The 20,906-nt window shown below is 43.1% G+C and overlaps 1 protein-coding gene across 1 annotated transcript in view; it reads right to left on the reverse strand.

The window, feature by feature from the left end:
• The window catches only part of LOC124622209 (2-aminoethylphosphonate--pyruvate transaminase-like), a 112,255-nt gene that overhangs the window by 50,743 nt on the left and 40,606 nt on the right, over positions 1-20,906 (reverse strand). The window contains exon 3 of the mRNA XM_047147856.1: positions 5,407-5,507. Coding sequence (XP_047003812.1) covers positions 5,407-5,507 — 101 coding nt within the window. The remainder of the gene's footprint in view (positions 1-5,406; positions 5,508-20,906) is intronic.

Raw genomic sequence — 20,906 nt, forward strand, 5'->3', positions numbered from 1 at the left:
CTTTCATCCCGTGTGGCAGTTGCACTCTGGCCTGTGCTGCCAGAGATGGCGATCATGATTGAGTCAGGTGGCAGGTGCACTTGCTTGTGTGTATGAATGGTGTGTGCTTCTACGTCTACATCTACATCTACATCTGCCTCTATGCTCTGCAAACCACTGTGAGGTGCATGGCAGGGGTACATCCCACTGTACCAGTTATTAAGGTTTCTTCCTGTTCCATTCACCTATGAAGCACAGGAAGAATGATTGCTTGAATGCCTTTGTGCATGCAGTAATTAATCTAATCTTATCCTCATGATCCCCATATGAGTGATACATACGGGCTAGTAGCATTTAAAGCCAGTCCTTGAAACTTTTTCAAAAGATTTTCTCAGGATAATTTATGTCTGTCTTCAAGAGTCTGCTGTTTTAACTCCATTAGTATCTCTGCAACACTCTCCCAGGGATTAAACAAACCTGTGATCATTCTTGTTGCCCTTCTCTGTATATGTTCAATATCCCCTGTTAGTTCTGTCTGGTGTCCCATATACTCGATAAATATTGTGGGATGGGTCACACTAGTGATTTATAAGCAATCTCTTTAGCAGACGATTGCGCTTCCCCAGTATTCTACCAATAAACCAAATTCTACTACCTGCTTTACTCACAACTGAACCTATGTGATCATTCCACTTCATATCCCTACAAAGTCTTATAACCCAGGTTTTTTTTAATGATTTCGCTAATTCCAACAGTGACTCATTGATATTATAGTCATAGGATACTACGTTTTTCTGTTTGTGCACAAATTTATATTTCTAAACATTTAGAACAGGTTGCCTCTCTGCACCATGTTGTAATCTTATCAAGATCTGACTGAATATTTATGCAGCTTCTCTCAGATAGTACTTCATTATAGATAATTCTGTTATCTGCAAAATTTACTCATCACATACTGAAATTAAATGTTTTGTAGCACCACTTTGCAAGTACCCTCATTAGTGTTGCCTGTATGAATTAATGGCTGTCATCTGACATGACATCAAAAAGTTTACTGATGATCCTGAATGAAGGGTCAACAAGTTGTTGTAATACTCAGTTTGATACATAAAATTATTGCCAATTTAATGGAAACAAATTGCTTTAATTTTGTGCGCGAGCGTGTGTGTGTGTGTGTGTGTGTGTGTGTGTGTGTGTGTGTGTGTGGGTGGGTGTGGGGGTGTGTGTGTGGGGGGGGGGGACGGGGGGGGGGGGGGGGAGTGCAGCATGCACACATGTTGGACTATTAATTGGGAAATCCACAGGGTAGTGAGGAAGAAGGAGGGTGATGTTCGATGTCTTATTGAGAGGGTGGACATTTCTAGCAGAGAACTACCACACTGAGACATTACTGGGGCTGTGAATCAACTGTAGTGTCAGTGTTGAAGTAACTGTTTTGCTACCAACTTAAAATGATTTATGGAAACCGAAAAAAACAAATCGAAACTGCTAGATGTTGCCATTACATTCAGATATAGTGGAATATATTACAGCACTGCTTTTTTTGTTGATACGTACTACTTAGTAATGTGATCTTATGTATATTACCCACTTTTCCCCCTCTTCTCCAACTCCTCACTCTCTCCATCTTTCCTCTTTTATATAACTTTTTTTATTCTCCTTTTATTTCATTTGTTGTTAGATGACTACTCCATTTTTCTTTTTTCTGTCCCATATTCGTTGGTTTAACTGTGATATATGTCAGTGTGATATATGTCAGTGTGATATGTGTGATATATGCCACTAACTATGCATCATTTATGAAACAAACAGTGGGAAAAAATTCTAATGACATGTAGTAAACATGACAAATACAAAGCTTACTTGCTGTAAGAGCAAACTGTAACAAAATCATTTAGCAAGGACACTTTCCTCAAGCACAGTTAGATAATTAGGACAAAAAGAATCATAAGACAGATTTGATAGTAAAGTAGATAATAATTTCTTGAGCAGACCTCTACAGGATGTCCTTGAATTCATACCACTAGTCATTCATATTCCACACTTTTGGATGAATGGACAAAAAATGATCCCATATGACATTATGGAATTAAAGTAATTGAAGTATTCTATATCACCTTTGTCCCACATAATCCACACAACAAATAAAGAATTCTCTGGTGTACTGTTCCCAACTGCACTTATTATCAAGGTGTAATTCACAGAATTTAATATTGACAACCCCTTCTATTTCCTCATTATCATATTTTACACACATTCTGGAAGGAACCCCTCACAATGTGTGAACTGCATATAACTTGTCTTTTCAGAGTTTAGTGATAAAGAATTGGCTACAAACCATTTATTACACTCATGAAAATTTTGTTAATCACCAATTCTGAATCTGTTCTTGATTCAGAAATTAACATTGTTGCAGAAACACCACAACTGGGCACTCAAAGCATGCAATAATGTTGCCTGGACTGATGGGCCCCACTATTCATTCTTACTCATCTGTGGGAAGGTATGTTTATGTAGAAAAGCATGTAAGGCAATGCCTTCAGCTTACCAAGAGAGTACCATATAGGTGGGTGGCAGAGAGATATTCATTAACATGGAGACCCTGTTACATCTGCCATCATCTCTCACAATGAGTGGTGTAATAAGCCAGTGTCTGATCACATGCAGTTCTTTTCTTGACCATAGGATCCCACAGGAAAGTTGCACATTTAGCAAGGCAATGCACCACCCTGTCATTCCTCAACTGTGCCAGAACTGTTTGAAGAATACATGAGGAAGTTGTACATCTCCTGAAAGGTAACTGCTTTCAATCCTATTGAGCACATCTGAGTCAGCACTGAGCAAAGTAGGTATGCCTTGGATGTGTTCACAGACATAACTTGATTAAGCTTCATGGTTCAGTACCTCAAGTACCTGATTTTAAGAAACTAGTTTAGCTTTAGGTTCTTTCTACACTAATTTGGTGCATATCCAATAGCACTATTCAAAACGACCTCTGTCGGTCATTAGATATTAAGGGTGATGAAGGTGATGTTGTATGTCCTTTCACGCAATTACATTAAGCCTGCCATACTAATTTGACCCTTTTCTTGTCAATAGGTAAAAATCGTAGAGGGAGACCAAGAGATCAATACACTAAGCAGATTCAGAAGGATGTAGGTTGCAGTAGGTACTGGGAGATGAAGAAGCTTGCACAGGATAGAGTAGCATGGAGAGCTGCATCAAACCAGTCTCAGGACTGATGACCACAACAACAACAACAACAACAACAGCACTTAGAATTTAATATAGTAACTTTACACGCTTATCCAAGCATAGTCATCAAATACTATCACTGACCCCAAGTATCTGAAAAATGGGTTATTCATCTCCCATATTTTTAGCCTGCTTCTAGCTGATGGTATTTTGTCTGTCCTGCGTGCATGCGTTTTGACCATCCATGGAATTTGCTATCCCACATATATAGTTTCAGCCTATCCATGTTCTATAGTTCTATAAATTGTCCTTGAGCTAGGACATTATACACACACACGCATTAACTTCCTGCACCATTGACCCGGTAATCGGATCACTTTTGTAACACATTTTATATCAATCACATGAAAGAAGACGATTTCTCAATTTGCACATGCGCGTTCTGTTCTGACAGTCTCACAGCCTAGCGGCCGGTGCCACCTCAGTTTACCTGAGAGCCTGCGGCCCACTGAACGTTGGCTGGAGTGAGCAAGCATGCTTCTGACATTTGAGCTAAGTACAGCTATTGACATGGTACACACATACCGTTTATTTTACATTTTATGTGAGTCTTTTGCCCTTTTGGGCATTCTGTATTAATGTTGGACCATGCCTCTTTAGGCAGTTTGTAGATTTAGTGTGTTCTGAAGAAGGCATGGTTATCCATGCTGAAACCTAGGTGAACATCCAGTTTCTATTTGCAATCGTGGTGGATTCCATATAATCATTAAATTATTCACGATTGCTGACACGCTGCAATCTTTAAAGTTCTTAATATTTGTTGTCAGATGGTTAAGAAACCAATTGTATATTGCCTTTTCTAAAACTTTCAAGAATGTTATAAAAAGTTAATTTGGAAGGAAAATTGATGGTATTTCTTTACCTCCTTTCTTAAACAAAGGATTAATTTCAGGATATTTCAACTACTCAGAAAATGTTACACTGACAACACAATATGTTACTTACCTCAGAAGCACTTCTTTAATTTTGTTGACATTTTATCAAAACCACTTTTTTAAAGATTTTATGATTGTCATTACTCCTATGGGTGCCTCAAAAGAATAGTGAAGATTATATGGGCAGATCTGATAACTAATGAAGCAGCACTGATTTGAATTCAGGAGAAAAGAAATTATGGCACAACTTGACTAACAGAAGAACTGGTTGATAGAAAACATTCTTAGCAATCAGTGGATAGTAAATTTAGTAACTAAGGGAAGTCTGGGTGATAAAAATTGTAGTAAGCAGTTTCGAGTGGATGCTGCATTACTTATTAGAAATGAAGTGACTTTCATAGGGTAGACTAGCATAGACAGCTGCATCAAACCTAGCATCAGACTGTAAATGACAACAGCAGCAGCAGTGTCACTTGCAACAACAATGACAACAACTTGATGTGCTGATACATCACTCACCATTCATTTGCAAATCAGTGTTTGTCTGCTCTCATTTAATTTATTGTAGTATAGATAGAATATTTGTTTACTACTGGAGCATTCAAACACACAATATGTAGCTTCTTCTGTATGGTGAATTATTCTTTGACTTTTTGTATCCTTAAGATCCTTTTTGATTCTTACTTTTGCAAGACAGATAATCCAAGGATGTGACTGTGCAGAGATTCTCAAGGTCATAAATTATTTTAACCAGTTGAAAGTGAAATACTAGGCTTATCACAGTTTCTGTTTTACACTTAAGTGCTCAAAGAAATTTCTCATGTTCTCGTATTAGACTTGCTTGGAACATTAGAATCTAATGTGGAAATTTGTAAATATACTTAAGGTTTAGAGCTATCTTATCTTGTTCCACCCATATGATTATAATGAAATTTTGTGCTTGATAAAATTATCAAAAAATATACAGTTACAAGCAAAGCCAACTACCATATTGCACGTATACTGTATAATGTGATGTATAATTGGATAAATCAATTAATTATTTTTTCTACTTTTATGTGTCTCTGTCTATCAGTAGTTCTTAGAATTTTGTCTCCTCAAGGAAAGTATTGACCAGCCATTCCGTCTCATTGGAAATTTATAGCTAACTTGTCTGTTTTTCTGAAAACTTCATATTCGCCGTTCACTGTTTTGCATTTCACTGCTCTTGCTGAAGTTGCTACAAATTTCTATAGTCAATAATCTGAGGTTTTTGATAGGCAAAAGTGTAATTAGCACAAAAGTTGACTGTGCTTACCCTTCCTCCTGGTCTCGGGACACACATCTGCAGTGCCGCCTCCACACTGTATGTTCCACTGCCCTGCAGGAGAATGGCTGTGTATTCATCTGGTGATGCTCCTTTTGAAAGCAAGGATTTCATAAGAATGTATGTTTCATTACTGCAAATGTACATAATGATTGAATATCTTAAACTAATGAAGGCATTTGGTGCTAAAGAAGTTATTTCATTGTTAAAGTATCCCTGAAATAAATTACATTAATTTTAAGATGTTATTGTTTACAAACGCATTGTTCTAGATGACTAATTTTGCTGTTTTTTACAGCTATAGTGGTTCTATCCTATTTCAGAACAAAAACAGTCTCAGTTGCAAAAACATGACTGTAATGTTTGTGTGTACAGCAATACAGACATTGTGCCACGTGCAGCTCGTATCATGGTCCTGTAAGCTCATCCCTATCTGGTACTACCACAGAGGAGCTGGTTGGTGTGCTCAAGGTCCACTTCATGCTTCATGGTTTCTGGAAGGCCTTTGACAGTGTAACACACAAGCAGCTTGTAGTGAAACTGCATACTTATGGAATACCATCTCAGTTATGTGGCTGGATTAATGATTTCCTGTCAGAGAGGTCACAGTTCATAGTAATTGCTGGAAAGTCATCCAGTAAAACAGAAGTGATTTCCAGCATTCCCAAAGGTAGTGTTATAAGCCCTTTGCTGTTCCTTATCTATATAAACAATTCGGAGACTATCTGAGCAGCAATCTTAGGTTATTTGCAGATGATCCTGTTGCTTATTGACTAGTAAAGTCATCAGTTACTTCTACACAATCTGATGATGCCCCAAAAGGGTGAAACACATCACTGACATTAAATATTTTCTCAGCTGAGACTGTTTTTGTTCTGAAATACTTTTAAACTGGTTGCTGTAACAGCCTGCCATGATGCAATGAGAAAATAATTCTAGCCTATTTGTATCTAAAAAAGCCTACATCCATCTCTAGAGATCTTTATCTAGTCAATGGCAGGTTGCAACTGCTTTGGTTATTCTCGTAATTCATGGAGAACCAAGCATACCAATACAAAGGCTATTGTTACAGTAGGGTTGCCGCTACCAAACGTATTGTAAAACTACTTAGAGCTCCCTCCGGAGATGAATCCACGTACCCCTTCTGTCTGCATTCAGTGTATCACATAGTCAAATGTAACATCATGCTACAAAGAGTTTCTTCACTGCATATCTGATGGATAACATGAGAACCATCCCAGTATTTACCTAGATGCATGTGGAAAACTGCCTAGAAACCACATGCAGCTGGCTGGCAACTGGCCTCCATCATTAATCCATGAGACGGATTTTATCTGAGACTAGTACCCCTCCAAATGTCTCCAGGAAGTGGTCGTTTTATTGTGCTTGGCTATCAGGGCAGGTTGTGTATCTAAGAAATATAGTTTTAAATAGTGAGAAACGTCCCAACAGTGGGCCTGACGAAAAGTGTTTCTTTTTGAACATTACTAAATTTTTGTTGCAATAACAGGAATTCAGGGATGGAAACAATAAACAAAAATGAGGAAAGGCAACCACTCACCTGTAGAAAATTGAAACATGATGCATAAACACATACTAATGCGGAAAAAATCTCAACACCAAGAAGGATTGTGTGAGATAAAGAAAAGTTGTTAGGTATGTTTCTACATCTGTAACATGATGTCTATTCAAATTTTATGCCACCCACATAAGAGTGAAGCTAGTAGTGCCACTATGAACACACAAATTAGCTTTGCTTTAAATACACACTGTAACACTTATGAGCATTAGTTACCACCGAAATTTTATGTAGTGAATTCATGTTAGTCAAGAATGCCTTTAAGATGTTGAAGATGCCATTATCAGCATCTCATTGAGTTTGGTTGGCTGGTTTAAAAGAGGGGGAAAGGACCAAACAGCTAGGTCATCAGTCACTTGTTCCAAATAAAACAATGCCACAAGGATGAGAATAAAACAAGCAAGACTGACAACACAAAATGGAGAGAAAGGAAAAACCACAAGAACAATGGAAGGGCAACAAACACTTAAATGCAAAAAATGGGAGAAGAAAACCACAGAAATGGAAGAAACAGGTAGAAGAGATTAAAACGAGAAAACAGATTACCATGGCTGGCTGACCATGAGAATAAAAAGGAGAAGTCAACCACTCTGCAACACATTAAAACCTCCACCGTAAAAGCGCTAGGGTGGAGGACACAGAGGGACAAAGGATATGCACTAAAATTTAGATCAAATGATAAAACCCACCCTCATGAATAAAACATAAAACTAAATCAGCCGATGAGGCGTTGTCAGATAAAATTAGTGGCAACGAGTCCGGTAACTGAAGATTTCATTGCAGGGCAGTCAGAGTGGGACAGTGCACCAAAATGTGGGCCACTGTCAACCGGGCACTGCATTGACACTGAAGCTGCTCTTCACAGAGCAGAAGGTACCCAAGGGGTGCCCGAACCTGGACAATGTGGAGCCAGCACAGAACCACAGAGTCCCTACGAGAGGCCCGCATGGAGGTCTCCTTAATGGCATGCAGTTTGTTGTGCATGTTGAGACTATGCCATTCCATCTCCAAAACCAAAAAAACCTGATGACGTAAAAAAAAATGCAGGTCAGTTATTGGAATGCCGATCTCCATAAGTGATTTCTGTGTAGCCTGTTTGGCCATACTGTGAGCAAGTTCATTGCCTGGGACTCCAACATGTCCTGGGGTCCACAAAAACACCACTGAATGACAGGACCGTTCCAGGGTATAGATGGACTCCTGGATGGTCACTACCAAAAGATGACAAGGGTAGCATTGGTTGATAGCTTGTAGGCTGCTCATAGAGTCAGTACACAGAAGAAACCACTCCTCAGGGCAGGAACAGATGTGCTCAAGAGCATGAGATATAGACACCAGCTTTGCAGTGGAAACACTGCAGCCATCTGGCAAGGAATGCTGTTCATGGAGGCATGGACATATGCAAAGCTGACGTGACCATCAGCCATCAAGCTGTCAGTATAAATCACTTCATGGCCTCAGTACATGTCAAGAATCAAGATGAAGTGACAGTGGAGAGCTGTGGGGTGAACTGAGTCCTTTGGGCCATGTGAAAAGTCCAGGCGAAGCCGTGGCCTAGGTGTATACCATGGAAGTATACATGATTGGACCTCAAGTATAAGTGATAGGCAAGGACTCCAGATCAGGTAGAAGGGATCAGAGCAGTTGTGCATGCCTGACCTGCATTGGAGGAACTCCAACCTCCGCAAGGATGCTGGTCACCGGACTCATCATAAAAGCTCCCGTCACTAATCGAACACCACAGTGGTGCACCAGGTCGAGTAAATGCAATGCTGAGGGCGCCGCTGAAATATAAACCAGACTCCCATGGTAAAAGCGGGATTGAACAAGGGCTCTGTATAGCTGTAGCAGTGTAGAGCGACCTGCATCCCAGTTGATGTTTCTGAGGCAGCGGAGAGCATTGAGGTGCTGCCAGCACTTCTGATTAAGCTGATGAAGTTGAGGAAGCCAAGTCAATTGGGTGTTGAAAACCAGTCCAAAAATTGATATATCTCCACTACAGTGAGTGGATTCTCAGTAAGGTAAAGTTCTGGTTCCGGATGAATGGTACAACGCCGACAGAAGTGCATGACACACAACGTTGTGGCTGAAAACTGAAAGCCATGGGCTAGAGCCCACAACTGTGCCTTGTGGATGGCTCCCTGTAAGCGCCACTCAGCAACACCAATACTGGTGGAGCAGTACAAAATGCAGAAGTCGTCTGCATACAGCTGCTGCTAGACTGTCAATACAGAGCCCTGCGGGACCCCATTCTCCTGGATATGGGGGGAACTATGGGAGGCACAAACTTGGACACAGAAAGTATGAAGTGACAGAAAATTCTGGATAAAAATTGGGAGCGAGCCTCGGATACCCCACTCATATAATGTGCCAAGGATATGATGTCACCAGGTATATGCTTTTCGTAAATCGAAAAAGACGGCAACAAGGTGTAGGCATCTGGAAAAGGCTGTTCGGATGGCAGACTTGAGGGACACAAGATTATCAGTGGTAGAGAAACCCAGGCAGAAGCCACCCTGGCACGAAGCCAGTAGGCCGTGTGACTCCAGGACACAACCAAACTGCCGACACACCATACGTTCCAGCACCTTACAAAGAACATTGGTGAGGCTGATGGGCTGATAGCTATCCACATCAAGCAGGTTTTTACTGGGTTTCAGCACTGGTACAATGGTGCTCTCCTGCCAGTGTGATGGAAAGACACCATCGCACCAGATCTGGTTGAAGATCATGAGGAGATGTCGCTTGTAGTCAGACGAGAGATGTTTAATCATCTGACTGTGGATCCGATCGGGCCCAGGAGCTGTGTCAGGGCAATGTGCAAGGGCACTGAGGAGCTCCCACTCTGTGAATGGGGCGTTATAGGGTTCACTGTGGCACATAGTGAACGAGAAGACTTTCTCCTCCATCCGTCATTTGAGAGTGCAAAAGACTGTGGGGTAATTCTCCATCGCAGAGGCACAACCATAGTGCTCAGCAAAGTGCTCGGCAATCGCGTTTGTGTTGGTAGATAACACGCCGTTTATGTTAACACTAGGAACACCTGTTGGGGCCTGGTACCCAAAAATTCGTTTGATTTTTGCCCAGACTTGGGAAGGTGACACATGGCACCCAATGGTCAACATGTACCTCTCCCAACACTCCTGTTTCCGCCTTTTGATAAGCTGGTGAACACGGGAATGGAGCTGTTTAAAAGCTATGTGGTGCTCCAGGGAAGGGTGATGCTCCTTAATTGCCTCAGCGACTTCCAGCGACCATCAAGGGACTGTCTTTCACAGGGGACACCCTAAAGAACGAGGGATCACGTTTTATGCAGCAGAAATTATCATTATAGTTAACAGCTCAACCACCACATCGATGTTACCATGTTGGGGAGATCCAACGGTGACAGCAGAGGTGAAAGTTTCCCAGTCCACCTTGTTCAAAACCCATCTGCACAGGCATCTGTCGGCCTTATGCTGAGGCAGTGAAAGGAAGATGGGGAAGTGGTCACTACCACACAGGTCATCATGTGCTCACCAGTGAATAGATGGGATAAGGCCAGGACTGCAAACCGAGAGATCAATGGCTGAATATGTGCCATGTGCCACACCATATGTATGGTGGCCCCAGTATTTAAGAGGCAGAGGTCGAGTTGTGAGGAGTAAATTTTGACATCTCTGCCTCAGCCAGTAAGAACTGTGCCACCCCACAAGGGACTATGAGCCTTAAAGTTTTCCAAAAGTAGGAAAGGTTTAAGGAATCGGTCAATCAGTGCAGCCAATTTGTTCAGGCGTACTTCACTATCTGGAGGAAGATATATATTGCAGACAGTTATTTCCTGTGTCATCATTATCCTGACAGCCACAGCTTCAAGAGGGGTTTGAAGGGGCACAGGTTCACTTCATACTGAGTTCAGGACATAGATACAAACTCCACCTGACACTCTATTATAGTTGCTATGGTTCCTGCAATATCCCTTATAGCCATGGAGGTCAGGGGTCCACATTGCTGGGAACCAGGTTTCCTGGAGGGCAATGCAGAAAGCAGATGTAAAGCTTAACAGTTGCTGTAGCTCAGCCAGGTGATGGAAAAAGCTGCCACAATGCCACTGAAGGATGACATTATCGTGTGGCTGAGAAGGCATGAAGTGCACAAGGAGGCAAGTTATGCCTCAGGGTCACCTGCTGCCTCTGACTGAGTATTTGTAGCCATTTCTATGGTGGAGGAGGCATCAGTAAGATCCAGGTCCACAGGGGGCGCTAAGATCTCCACTGCATCCTCAAATGCAGAATTGATAGGGAGTGGTGATGTTGGAGCCACCAGATGGTCCTGTTTCTTAGCAGACTTCTTCTTAGTTTGCTAGCTCTCTTGCTTCTCTTTAGGGGCTTTCTGGGAAGATTTCTCTGAAGCAGCTTCAGGCACGGAGGAAGACCGTGATGCTCTTTGTCCAGAAGGTTTTGGCTCCTTGAGCCACTAGTGAGTGTCCGGCATGGCATTAGTGGAGACCTATGAAGAGAGGGCCCCATGGGACACCTTCTGCATGAGAGGAGCTGGAGGAGGCTGTTGCTCTCTGGCAATGGGGGGGGGGGGGGAAGGGGAGGGGGAGGGGGAGGGGTCCTATATCCTATATCCCCTGCGTTTTGGGGGGCCTTGCTACCAAAGTAGGTGCTTTGGGAGCAACGGAGTAAAGATTTGCTCCTACCACCGAGCGAGGTGGCGCAGTGGTTAGACACTGGACTCGCATTCGGGAGGACGACGGTTCAATCCCGCGTCCGGCCATCCTGATTTAGGTTTTCCGTGATTTCCCTAAATCGCTCCAGGCTAATGCCGGGATGGTTCCTCTGAAAGGGCATGGCCGACTTCCTTCCCCGTCCTTCCCTAATCCGATGAGACCGATGACCACGCTGTCTGGTCTCCTTCCCCAAACAACCAACCAACCAACCATTTGCTCCTACCACCAAGGGGGCAGATGTATTCTGGTGGCCTGAAGGGCCCAGTGTGTGTGGCTCAAAGTAAGGAATCACTGGCACCTTGGACGGCAATGGTGATGTAGCTGCAACATATGTTGACAACAACCGAATGGGGTGTAATCTTTCAAATTTACATTTAGACTCAGTGTAAGTCAACCGGTCCAGGGTCTTGTTCTCCATAATTTTCTGCTCCTTTTGGAGTACTGGGCAGTCTGGTGAGCAGGGGGAGTGGTGCTCTCCACAGTTGATGCAAGTGGGAGGTGGTGCACATGGAGTATGTGGGTGCTGCAGATGTCCACAGTCTCGACATGTGGTGCTGGAAATTCAGCGGGAAGATATGTGCCCAAACTTCCAGCACTTAAAGCACCACATAGGGGGATGGATGTATGGTTTAACATCACAGTGGTAAACCATCACCTTGACCTTTTTGGGCAATGAATCGCCCTCAAAGGCCAAGATGAAGGCACCGGTAGCAACCCTCTTGTCTTTGGGTCCCCTGTAAATGCATCGGATGGAATGAACACCCTGCCATTCTAAATTGGTGTGGAGCTTGTCATCAGACTGCAAGAGGAGATCATGATGGATAATAATCCCATGGACCATGTTGAGGCTTTTATGGGGAGTGACAGAAACAGGAATATCACCCATTTTGTCACAGGTGAGTAATGCTCGGGATTGGGCTGGGCATGCTGTCTGAATTAAGACTGTGCTGTTTTGCATCTTGGACAGCACTGACACTTCTCCAAACTTGTCCTCAGGGTGTTCAATGAAAAACCGAGGCTTTTTTGATAGAAAAGAGTCCTCATTGGTTCTGTTACAGACTAAATATTAAGGCAAATATGGCTCTCTCCATTCTGTATCTCTACATTCATCCCATGGTGTAGCGAGGGAGGGAAATGATTTAGGATCATACCTGTTGACATTGTATTCTATCTTGTCTTTCTTAGAGACTGCTGGCGCTGTACAGTCACCAGCAATAGATGACTTAGTCCTCCTCTTTGTGGGTCATCCGCCCTGATGCCACCCACTCTGATCAGGGGCTCTCCCCATGGGTGCCACCCAGCCACAGCCAAGGTCAACTGGCATGATGGTCATTGCTGGAAGTCCTGATGCCCCAAGAAGACAGGAATATACTCCTCAGCATACGTGGGGAGTTTACAGCTCAGGCATCAGCAGTTCGATCCCTGTTGACGGGGAGCTACAACCAAATGGGTACATGATGGCCCCACCACAATGGACTGGCTACCATGCAGGATATTTGGTGCAGAGAAATCCAATATTGTCACGGGGGGTGAAAGAGGACATGAGACAATGGAAGAATATGACATAGCCCAGAAAGTGTACTCACCCAAATAGCTGAATCGCAGGTGGAGATGCAAAGCCATGACAAGAGATTCAGGAGATCGAATCTAAGAGCACTCGTGCACCATGTAAGGTGTCCCTCCTCATATGGCCCACACTGCTGTAGAATTTTGAAAGTGGGAGGTCAAACCATAGAATGGGACCTGAACTCATAGGGCCAAAAAGTGTGAGACTCCTTTTAGTTGCCTCTTACGACAGGCAGAAATACTTCGGGCCTGTTCTAACCCCCGTACCCACAGGGGGGTCACTGAGTTTGAATGAGGTTGTATAATAGTGCTATGAGAAGCTGGATGTTCCTTCCACAATGCTGCAGAAAGACTTGGTGCAAATGTAGTCACTTTAAATGATTGCTGCACAGTGGTCACAGGAAGGTATTGTCACAAGAAGATACGGCTGTGGATGGCCACGTGGCACTATCAAGAGGAATGATCACATGTTCTGTGTGTGGCTTGGTGCATTGTACTGTGTCTGCAGCCGCAGTTGGCGCCACAGAGACACAACAAACTGTTACAGATTGTTACTTTAAGGTCAGCTTTGAGCCAGATGCCCTGCAAACCACTGCCATTTCCAACTTCAATTGTCTCAAGCAAGAGCTCATTGGAGGGTGGAGTGTCGCTATATTGTTTTTTCTGATGAAAGCCATTCTGCCTCAGTGCAAGGGATGGCCCTGTGTTGGTTAGAAGAAGGCCAAATGAGTATCTGTAACCAATCTGTCTGCGGTCTAGACACACTGGACTTTAACTTGGAGCTGAGGTCTGGAGTGCAATTTTGTATGACAGGAGGGGCCCTCTCATGGCTATCCTATGCATCATGACTGCACATCTGTACTGGTGAGTCAACCCGTTGTGCTGCCATTCGCTGGCCGGTGGGGCCGTGTGGTTCTAGGCGCATCACTCTGGAACCGTGTGACCGCTACGGTCGCAGGTTTGAATCCTGGCTCGGGCATGGATGTGTGTGATGTCCTTAGGTTAGTTAGGTTTAAGTAGTTCCAAGTTCTAGGGGACTGATGACCATGGATGTTAAGTCCTATAGTGCTCAGAGCCATTTGAACCTTGCATGCTCTACATAGTGTCAACATATTGCCTTGGCCTACTCAGCTACTAGATCTATCACCAAGCAAGCACATATTGGTCCTCATCAGACAACTCCAGCATCATCCACTACTAGCATTAACTGTCCGTGTACTGACTGATCAAGTGCAGCAGGCATGGGACTCAATCCCCTAAACTGACATCTGGCACTTGTACAACACAATACATCCATAATTTCATGCTTGCATTAAACATTCTGGTGGTTACATCAGTTATTAATGTACCAGCATTCCACACTTGCAATAGCTTTTCTCACACTTACATTAACTAGCAATCTTGAAATGAACTTAAGTACATTACCTAGACAAATGTATTTTTAAATTTTCAACACTCACATTAACTATTTTTTGGTGCTGAGACTTTTATCTGCCAGTTTATGCAGAAGTACATAGACTTAACCAGTTTTTGAATGCTGCTATTGTTCTAGTTTAAGACCACACCCAACTGCAGAGCCATTCAAATACTCACTTGCGGTCTTGGCATAAATCCGTAACCATGGTGGTGAAGTCCTTTTTGGGAATAATGATAAACTCAGGAATAGTTTTATTTAATATCAGGAATAACACACTTCATTCCATAGCTGTGATGTTGAATTTACTGAAAGGTATTTGGGGAAAGTGAAGAATTCTTGGAAATGTTGCACCACAAAATAATGTTTTTGGCACAGCTGAGTAAAATCAACGTATTGCTCTTTGGGGCTGCAAGTTGTAGAGAAGTGGGTCAAGCCTTCCGAGCAAATTATGCAGTATGGCCTGCTGTTTCACCAGAAGCTGCTGCCCTGGTACTGAAGTGGTTACTTCACACTGTTGCCAAGGTGTGTGATCAGAGGTGTAGAAGAACTGATGCAGCAGCAAAACAGAGCACCCACTGTGTGGGTGGTCTGTTTACCTCATGCTCAGGATGAGGATCTTTTATGACTTTGTAAATCCACACTAATTTATCACTAAAGTAACAACATTTTTCTGTAGTGCTTTAATGATACCAAGAAAATATGTATCGTCTTTTTTCTGTATTGCTCCTCAAAGAATTTATTGTGTAAATTTTTATATAATTATCTACTTAAATTTCTGTATATGCTTTAAGATTATCATACTGTATTTGTAAAAAACTGCCTCGTTCCACATCCTTGTGTACCCAACACAATTGGACCAATGGAATACAAAATAAAATAAAATCAACATGTTTTAACTTTTTTTGTACAAGATGTTTCAAAAATACTTTTACAAACTTCATGAACAGGTTGATTACACCAAAACAAGAAAAAAAGTTCTGTAAACATGGGTCCTAAGATGCATATTTTAACAACTATAAGCACTTATTCATCTTTGAAACTGTGAAACACATCTTTTGTATTAAACATGTGCTCATAGCTCTTAAGGTCATCATTTTAGAACCCATGTGTATGTGACCTTTTTTGTCTTGTTTTGGTTCATACTACTTCATCCCAAAATATGGAAAACAAAGAGCTGGTAGTGGTAGAGATGAGCTTCAGTGTCAAAGGTGAACGTGTATTCATAGCTCTTAAGGTATGCATTTTAGAGCCCATGTTTACTGACATTTTTTTCTTGTCTTGGTGTAAGGAACCTGTTCCCAATGTTTGTGAAAGTATTTTTGAAATGCCTAATATTTTGTAAAATTTTTTTCTTAAATTATTTCATGTAAATTTCAAGTTATCTACAAGTTGTACTGTAACATTTGCAGCAACAGAAATGTGCAGAAGTCAGTCAAGGAGAATGACAGTGTAAAACTTGACATATAATCTCACCCTGTTTAGAATCAAGTGTCATTGATTCAGGGAAGTACAGATGGTGTGGTGGGCACAAAAATCTAGTGTTTTAGTCAAAACTAGGCAGTCAGTAGAAGTAGAATTTTGCATATACAGAATGAATCACCTAAAACTTGTACCACAAATATTGTGGAAATGATGTGTGGTTTTTTCACAGAATGTATTGGTAGTCAGTGGCTCATACTGTTAGCTAATCAACAGATTGTAATAACACTTATAAAGTTTATTTTTTGTGCAAACACACAATCTTTTAAATGGAACAATGCCTATTGACCTTAACAAACTAAAAGTAGGGTAAATTAGAATTTCAGTTGGGTTTGTTGCAGGATCCTAGTGCAAGTCACTTATGAGAAATCATATTTTGAAAAGTTCCCACACTGACACTTGTAAAATACCTGTAGCAGCACACAATAAAGAATAACACAAGTGCTTGTACTAGTATGTGGATTCTGACCAATAACGAGACAACTGACCATCAGATTGTGTTCAAAATGACCACCAGCAGTGGCAATACATGCATCCACTCTGCTATGGAACAACTGTAGCACCAGCATTTCAGCAGAGGTGTTCAAGCAGGCTGCAGTAATATATCATTGCATACATAATGTGTAATTGGTATGTCCTCATAGACATCATCTTGCATTATTCATAAGACGGGGCTGGTACGTCAGTGCAGAGCTGCATCAGTCTTGTAGAAAAGCAATTTTACAATAACTTGTCACATAAAAAATGTGAGAAACATGTGATGAAGGGAATCCTGTGTGTGAAGTGCAACTTCTGGTTACATGAGAGGTGTGCGAACATAAACCTGAAGTTCGTAAATGATGATATTTGTTGGACCTGTGGTGATTGCGTGCGTGACGAATGTGAAGAGCTTGCCAATGTGGTACACACAAAAAACGAAATTATCAAGTTATTACATAGTGATATTGAAACCCTCAAGAAAGAAAAAGCATTCCTGAAGCAAGAAAACAAAAAACCCTTAATTGAAAAAAATCGTGGTCTAGTGATATTGTTAAACGTGATTTGCAAACCAAAAAATGTGTTATTTATGACGAAACATAATATTGAACTCAGAATATGTTAAAACTACAAATAAATTTATGTGGACTACAGTAAAGTCCAAAAACAGAACACGAAACCATCAAGAAAGTTAAAAACAAAAACAAAGCACTATAAACGGTGCGCCAGTTACATCGAATAAGTTTTCAGCCCTAGACTCAACCAGTGAAACAGGAAATAGTGTAAGCAAAAGTAAATATATTGAATCCTCCGATAAAGGCCGAAACAAAAAATATCTAATGCCCGGATGACCACGTTGTAATCATTGGCGCCACCAATGATGTTTACAAAAATGAGAGCAAGTCAGCAATTGCAGTTTACAGGAAGTTATTGTCAAAACTATACAATACAAATGTTACCCTGATAAACCTACCAGTACCACATGATCTCTCACAGTGGTCGTGTGTTAATGCAGAAATTTAGTGCTACAATTTAGAAATGCAGAAACTATGTAAAAAACTAAATCATATGCACTTACTAGACACTAGCAAACTGAAACATGAAAAACACATCAGGCACGGACTTTACTTAAACAGAAATGTAAAATTCAAGTTAGTGAACCAGATAATAACGGTGTGACATCCTGCTGCACAGCCGTGTGAATGCTAGATATACTACTGCGACTGACACAGCATTCACAGAGTACGTGCACAGATTTACCATTAGCTCAAAGCCCGGCAACTGTGCAGCACACACCAGACGTGTGAAGATAAAGTGAGAACCAGTGCGAGGCAGGCATTGGAACGTGCTGGACACATTGCATGAAGAGCTGTCCTGCCTAGCCACGAAGCACTTGGGGCGAGTGATCGCATACTCCCCACATGTGCACACACAGAAGCCAGCCCATCCGTTTATGCAACCACTTCCGCCTCGCCTGTGAAAAACATTGCAGTCCATGGATAGTGCTGGCAGTCGGCTGTACAGAGACTTGCCCATGAGCAAACAGCTGCACTACATCTTGTGGAGTGTATACTCCCCAGATTATGCACCGCTCCACCTCAAGCCATCAACCGTGGTCTGCAGTCGGTGATGGACTATATCAGGGTCGATTGTATGCATCTCAATCATTGTAATAAATGTGTTTGCCTCACCTCAGCGTTTCTTTGTATTCAGTCATCTTGGCTCCCTCTGAGCAGAGTGTGTGGGCACAACTATAGGGTTGGCTCATCACACAAATAATAGTAAGCGGAATAATGAGCAATCCCGCTAAACTGGTGACCCTGATGTGATCTGAAGGACACTGCTTGGTGACAATCTTTTCTTTTTTAACCGTTTGCCATGCCACGAATTGCTTACCTACACTTACACCCTGTGCGATGACAATTTTTTTTGTGCACTACAGTCGTGTGTGAACGCGAACTAAACAGTGATTTTTGTGTTAAAATTTTGGGTGAGTTTGTCTAGAATCATGTAAGATGGCAAATGCAGAGGAGCTAGATAGGACAGTCCAGGACCTGCTAAGGCACAACCAGGCACTGGAGGCTGAACTGAGGGCACAAACAGCCAGCGAGAAGCCGGCCCTCGAAAATTCACGCGAGCATGCTGCTGTTGAACCAGCAAACGCTGCTACAAGCACAGGACACATGTTAATTAGGCTGCAAACATTCTGGCCACGTGATCCATTCCTTTGGTTTAGCCAGGTGGAGGCAGTATTCTATAGTTACAATGTGATGCATGACCTCACAAAATTTGGCCACCTCATAAGCCAGCTCAACCAGAACATCGCTGTCGAAGTGCGAGACATTATTACCATCCCACCAACACAGTCCTCATACAAGTGGCTGAAGGACGGACAAATCAGCCGTATTTTAGCATCGCAGGAGCAGTGGGTGCATCAGCTGTTGCAACATCAAGAATGCAGTGACAGCAGGTCCTCGGAGTTCTTGCGCCATCTCCAGGGCCTGGCACAGCCCAGTTTGGTCCCGGATTTGCTATTACACGCCATCTGTGTGCGCAGTCTACCAATGCAAGTACAAGCAGTGATTGCGGCCCAGCCCAAGATGGAGTTGGATGGTGTAGCAGACCTGGCTGACTGAGTCCTCGATGCACTCACAACTGCTCAAAATACTGCTTCCTCTGCAGCCTGTGTCGCTGTAAAACCGGCTCCAATGCTTGGCCCTCGTCAAAACACTGTCCCCAGCCACACTGCAGTGGACGCCGAGCTCCACACCAAAGTTCGCCACTCGACTGCCCAGGTGACATCACTAACCACGTAGGTTGAGTGCTTGGCATGTTCGCCACCAGAGCGCAGCACGAACCGCACCAACAGCCATTCTGGCTTCAGATGGCATGACCTGAACCACAGTAGCCAGCCTGGTGGTACATCACTGAGATCCAAGCTGACACCTGATGCCTACTGCCGGTACCACGCCTGCTTTGGCAATGACGTGACAAACAGCCGGCCGCTGTGCTTGCACTCAAACGCCAACCACAGCCGGAATTACACGCACCCAGCTGCGGTGTCATATCAAGGCGTCTCGATGTAGCAGAGCTGGATGACAGTGTGAGCTACCTAGTAGACACAGGCTCCGACCTGGCTATATACCTGTGATCTATGCTCAGGGACAAAAGATCAGCCAAGAAACTGTCACTGACTGTGGCTAACAATTCCGCAATAAAAACATATGGCACACACTATCGAGAACTGAACCTCGGTCTGTGCTGCATACTTGTGTGGACATTTACTGTGGCGAACGTCAACGAGCCAATCCTGGGTGCGGACTTTCTGGTGAACTTCAATTTGATTGCCGACACAGCGAACGCCCAGCTGATTGACTCTATGACTGAGTCGAAGATAGTGGGACAGTGGCAACACACTGCCTTCTTCAATGTGAAGCCAGTGCAGTGCTGTGGTACATATGCCTACATACTAGACCAATTTCCGGAATTGTCTCGACCATCTGGCGCACCGAATGAAGTCAAACATTCCACTGTACACCACATATTAACCACAACTCTTTCACCCACCTCAAACCGACCACGTCGCCTTGCCCCCAATCGACTTGCCATAGCTAAGGCCGAATTCGAGGCTATGCAGCAACAAGGCATCATCCACCGGTCAAGCAGTCCCTGGTCTTCTGCCTGGCATCTCAATCGAATAAAGGACAATTCGTGGCGTCCATGTGGCGACTACCGTGCGTTAAGATAACGGTGCCAGATTGCTACCCATTACCACCCCGCTCTGGCGGGATCAGTACTGTACAGCGAGATCGACTGTGCGAAGGCATTCACGTAGATCCCTGTGGCGCCAGAGGACGTTCCAAAAACGGCAATAGCGACACCCTTCGGATTGTTTGAGAGCCTCTTTATGACTTTCGGACTCCAAAAGGCGCTCCAGACTTGGCAGCGTTTCCTGGACGGTGTGCTACGAGCCCTACTGTGGTGCTTTGCATATCTCGACGGCATCCTGGTGTTTTCGACGTTGCCTACACCTGACAACCATTTTCCAGCGTCTCAGCGAAGCCATAATCGTCATCAATCCGGCAAAGCGCGTGTTTGGAATCGTTGAAATAGAATTCCTCGGACGCTTCGTCAAACCCGGCAGCTGCAAATCACTTCACGAAAAGGTACGAGCGATCGTGTAGATGCCTCGTCCACAGACGTACAAGGAATTGCGTCGTTAATTTGGGGTGCTGAATTTTTTCCGACGTCACATACTG

This window comes from Schistocerca americana, chromosome 7 (genome assembly GCF_021461395.2).
Source record: "Schistocerca americana isolate TAMUIC-IGC-003095 chromosome 7, iqSchAmer2.1, whole genome shotgun sequence".
NCBI lineage: Eukaryota > Metazoa > Arthropoda > Insecta > Orthoptera > Acrididae > Schistocerca > Schistocerca americana.